The following is a 4,604-nucleotide window of genomic DNA, read 5'->3' as shown; positions in this document are numbered from 1 at the left end:
CTTTATAGTTTCTTAATCCCCATCCCCCACCACCAAAAATTAAATCAAGCAAAACTATAACAGCCAGTCTGCTGCCAGCCTGCACCTAGACAGCCTTTAAAGGTCCCTCCCCCCCAAACCAGTGTGATTCAATTAATAAAGACAAGAGACAGATCTGCCAAGATGCAGTAACTTTGCATACACAGGCACAGGGAATGTGGAAAAAGGKGTGTTTGATCCTCAGCAGCCTGGGTTTCTCTGGGAGCCTGAGAGAAGGGCAGCAGGCAGAAGCAACAGCTCAGGAGTAGAGGGTCACACGTGGTGACCAGAGACAGCCCCAAGTCACACAGGAGCCAGCGAGTGCTGCCAAATCTCACCTGAAACTGCTCTGCCATCCCCTAACAGTGYTCAGCAGTGCTCCTCAGCTCAGAGATTTGGGAACAGCACTGCCCCATCTCTGGGGATTTGAGGGGGTGGCTGACAGGCTGAGCTGACACTCCTCAGAAATGTGGCATTTCTTATATACCATCTGGAATGGACTCAGTCACCTCCCTGCCACCCTGGCCTGCTCTGGCATGGCATCAGGAATGTGAGGCCCATGGTGCTGAGGCCCTGCAGCCCCAGGCAAAGCCCAGCCCACCCCAGAGCAGCTCAGTAGAGCTGAGCCTCAGCAGATTAAGGTCATCAGGCACTTGTGGTCCAAAGGTGGAGCCACAGCCTGGGGGAGGGACAGGGGCTGTGACACAGGCWCTGCCTGGCACAGCTCAGGTGCCACATGACCTGTTCTACTGCCRGGACTGTGATTTACAGGAGGAAGCAGTCACCAAAAGGAAAGGAGGTGCCCAGCCTGCACGCGGTCATGAGTATCAGAAAACCATAAATGGTTTGGGATGGAAAAGCCCTTTGAGGTCACCAAGTCCAGCCATCCCCCAGCACTGCCAAGGCCACTACCAGCTCMCATCCTCAAGTGYCACATYCACATGGTTTCCAAATCCCTCTAGGCATGGGGACTCCASCACTGCCTGCAGCAGCTGTGGCCGGGCAGGCTGGACAAATCTTTCTGTGAAAAAGTCATTCCCAATATCCAACCTAACCTGGTGTCATCTGCAAACTCACTGAAAGTGCACTGCATCCTCTGCAGATCTCTGAGAAGGACACGAGGTTACACTTTCCAAAKCAACACACAGGTGCTGTAGCAGCCACAATGTAAACTGAGCTCAAAACTGAGCTCAACACCCCATCTCTGCTGTGCACAAACACAAGTGAGGGCTGCCAGGTTCTGCAGCCACAATGTAAACAGGGACAGGAGGACCCAACCGAGCTCAACACCCCATCTCTGCTGTGCTGAGGGCTGCCAGGTTCTGCAGCCACAATAAGGAACCTCTCAGTAGTCCTGAAAAACTCACCCCCTGACTCTGCACTAATATACTGTCACCTGGAGAAATGGAACATCGGAGAGGAATGAAAACAAGAGTGGTGAAGGAGCAGCAGTCCAGGTCCCTTCTCTAAGCTGGCTCTGTACCCAAGTGCCCTGGGAGAAGAGCAAGGGGCACCTCACTCCATGCCACCAGCTGCTCCAGCTGTGCTCCTTGAGGAATGAACCAATCGTTCCCATTGCAGGAAAAGCCAGGCCAGGGCTCCCCCACAGCAGATGTGCAGAGATTTGATCACCAGAGAAGAGCCCATGGGCCAGGGCCAGCTCCACCCACCGAGGCCAACACTCACAAACTGACCCCAGCCTCCTGCTGTGAGCTCCCAAAAGGCCAGAGAAGAGGCCTGGGCAGGACGTACCTGATGATGGTGTGCATGCCCCGGACCTGTGGAGTGCTCTCCAGGACGCTCAGCGTTTTCGGCAGGGGCTGCCCTTGGTGGGCAGAGGCCAGGGCTGCCCTGCAGTGAGGAAAGGGGTCAGAGCTGTGCAGCACAGGCAGTGCCAGAGCGTTGGGCCCTTGGAACAAGGCCCCACCAAAGGAAGGCTCTAGGAGAACCCCCCTGCAAGATGGGCATCATTCTCGCCTGGATCCTGAAGAATGCCCCAAATCTAATACCAGGYACAAGATCCCAAAGCCAGACTACCCAAAAAAAACAGGGTGAACCTCACAGAACACACAGCCCCTGCTGCAGCAGCCTCTGCAGCACCAGCCTTGGCCAGCACCAGCACCAACAGCTCTGCAGAGGCAGAACATTCCCCTGCACCTTGGGACCAGCCTTGCAGCATGCAAGGAACAAGGGACATGAACTGCCAGGGAACAGGGACCATGCAGGGCCCTTCTCYTGCAGAGGTGAACAGCCCAGGGTAACCCTGCAGTCAGGGCAGGAGCCCTGCTCCAAACAGGGACAGGAGCAGGGCAGGGAGCTGGCCACACACACCAGCAGAGTGTCACAGAGAGCCCAGAGCTGCAGCCAGATGGGCCCCAAGGAACCGAGAGCAGCCACTGCATCACTGGGGAGGAGCAGCTGTGCTCCAGCACCTCAGCAAAGCTCTGAAACAGGGACAGGGATSCAGTGAGMCACGGGAYCCAGTGGGTGCTAACAGCCCCCCACCCCAACCCAGAACTGCTCCTGGGCAGTGCTGGGTCCCACATACCTGACTGTGATCTCCCGCTGGACGGTGCAGCAGTCATCAGCGTGGCACAGGGGAACAGCAAGGACATCCTGTCAGTCACTCACAAACCAGCACAGCCACTGCAGCAGCCCAGTGGGCTCCCCATCCACCCACCCACCTCCCCAGTGCCCACCTCACACATCTGCTGCCCCAAGAACCACCCCACCACAGATCTGCTGCCCCAAGAACCACCCCAGGACTTTCCGAGAAGAGAGGTGATGTCAAGACCCACCACAGCCTCAGGCTATGCACAGCCACATCCTGCAGACCCTTCTCCTCACTCCCAGCTCACCTTCTCCAGCTGGCTGTGCACGTGCTGCACAATGAGGTCCAGCGCAACGAAGTTTTCCCCACCTGGGAGCGGAGCAGAGGAGCCGGGTGGGGCRGACGCTGACCCAGCCCTGCCCTCCACACCCGCTCCCAACGCCAGGCTCAGCTGGGGCCTCACCCCTGGGCACCACGATGTCGGCCACCTGCACGGTGGGCTCGATGTACTGCTCGAAGGCCGGCTTCACAAACTTGTTGTACTGCTTGATGACCCCCRCCACGTCCCGCCCGCGCTCCATGATGTCGCGCTGCAGCCGCCGCACCAGCCGGATGTCCGAGTCCGTGTCCACGAACACTTTCATGTCCAGGAGCTGGAAAACTGGGAGGGGTGAGCACCCCCGATGCAACCCTCATCTCCACCACCCAGCAGTGGCACCCAGCATCACCTCCCCTGGTGYCTCTGACACGCAGTGCTCTGTCAGTGAGTGCAGTGATTTCTCCCTCCACCACCCAGCAATGGCACCCAGCATCACCTCCCCTGGTGCCTCTGACACGCAGTGCTCTGTCAGTGAGTGCAGTGACTTCTCCCTCCACCACCCAGCAATGGCACCCAGCATCACCTCCCCTGGTGCCTCTGACACGCAGTGCTCTGTCAGTGAGTGCAGTGACTTCTCCCTCCACCACCCAGCAATGGCACCCAGCATCACCTCCCCTGGTGCCTCTGACACGCAGTGCTCTGTCAGTGAGTGCAGTGACTTCTCCCTCCACCACCCAGCAATGGCACCCAGCATCACCTCCCCTGGTGCCTCTGACACACAGTGCTCTGCCAGTGAGTGCAGTGATTTCTCCCTCCACAGCCCCACTGCTGCAGTGGCACCCAGGGCCAGTGCCTGTCCTGCTGCAGCACATCCCCTCCCGGGCCACAGCCACCTGAGGCAGCGATACCTTGAGTAGCTCCTTGTTAGCAAAAGCCAGGATCCCTTCAAACACGATGACATTGGCCCCGTACACCGTTTTCTGCAGGCAGACAGAAGCCATGTTAGTTCTGCTTCCCTCACACGCCAAGGCAGCACCAACACTGACACAGACAGTGCACCAACCCCTCTGCACTCTCACCACTGCGGTGGAACACCCCATAACTGTCCTGCACCACCCGGTGTCTTGGAGTCCCAGTTCATCCCTGTGCATGACACTCCAGCCCAGGACAGACCCTAAACCTTATTCCACATCCCAAACCTCTTCCCAGCACCATCCCCCTGCCCCCCCCTTCACACTGAGCCCCTCCCTGGTATCTGCACTGGCCTTTTTGCACATCCACCCACAGTCTCCCCAGAATGAGTCCCCCACTCCTGACGACCCCCAGCCACCCCCTTTCCCCTTSCCAGCCCTGCAGCTCCCAGAGGTGCTCCCCTTTGCCAGGACTCTGGCACCAGGCCCAGCGTGGCCCTGCAGCACGCACCCACTCGCGGCGCCGGCTGTGAGTGGTGAAGTCGTACACSGGCACCTTCACGCTCTTGCCCTTCTTGAGCTTGCGCAGGACGCTGACGAGCAGCTCGAAATCAAAGGCATCGGGGTGGTCGAAGTTGTAGTCACTGCGGGCTGCCAGTGCCTGCTGCCCCTCATCCAGCACCTGCAGGCACCAGCACCACTCTGGATCCTGGCATCCACCAGCACCGCTCAGCGCCGTGCCAGACACCCAGACCGGGGCACCAGCACCACTCTGGATCCTAGCATCCACCAGCACTGCTCAGAG

At 58.8% G+C, this 4,604-nt stretch overlaps 1 protein-coding gene across 1 annotated transcript; it reads right to left on the bottom strand.

The window, feature by feature from the left end:
- Window positions 1–1,674: 1,674 nt before the first annotated feature.
- Window positions 1,675–4,594, bottom strand: LOC130588138 (uridine-cytidine kinase-like 1; the record flags this gene model as incomplete). Its single annotated transcript, XM_057389098.1, has 6 exons — window positions 1,675–1,869; window positions 2,567–2,583; window positions 2,877–2,938; window positions 3,033–3,222; window positions 3,797–3,868; window positions 4,311–4,594. Coding segments are annotated over 6 exons (794 nt in total), but the record flags the coding sequence as incomplete, so codon positions are not given.
- Window positions 4,595–4,604: the final 10 nt, after the last annotated feature.

This window comes from Malurus melanocephalus, unplaced genomic scaffold (genome assembly GCF_030028575.1).
Source record: "Malurus melanocephalus ecotype Western Australia unplaced genomic scaffold, MMel_1.1 scaffold_3476, whole genome shotgun sequence".
Taxonomy (NCBI): Eukaryota; Metazoa; Chordata; class Aves; order Passeriformes; family Maluridae; genus Malurus; species Malurus melanocephalus.
This window is presented reverse-complemented; position numbering and strand designations above follow the sequence as displayed.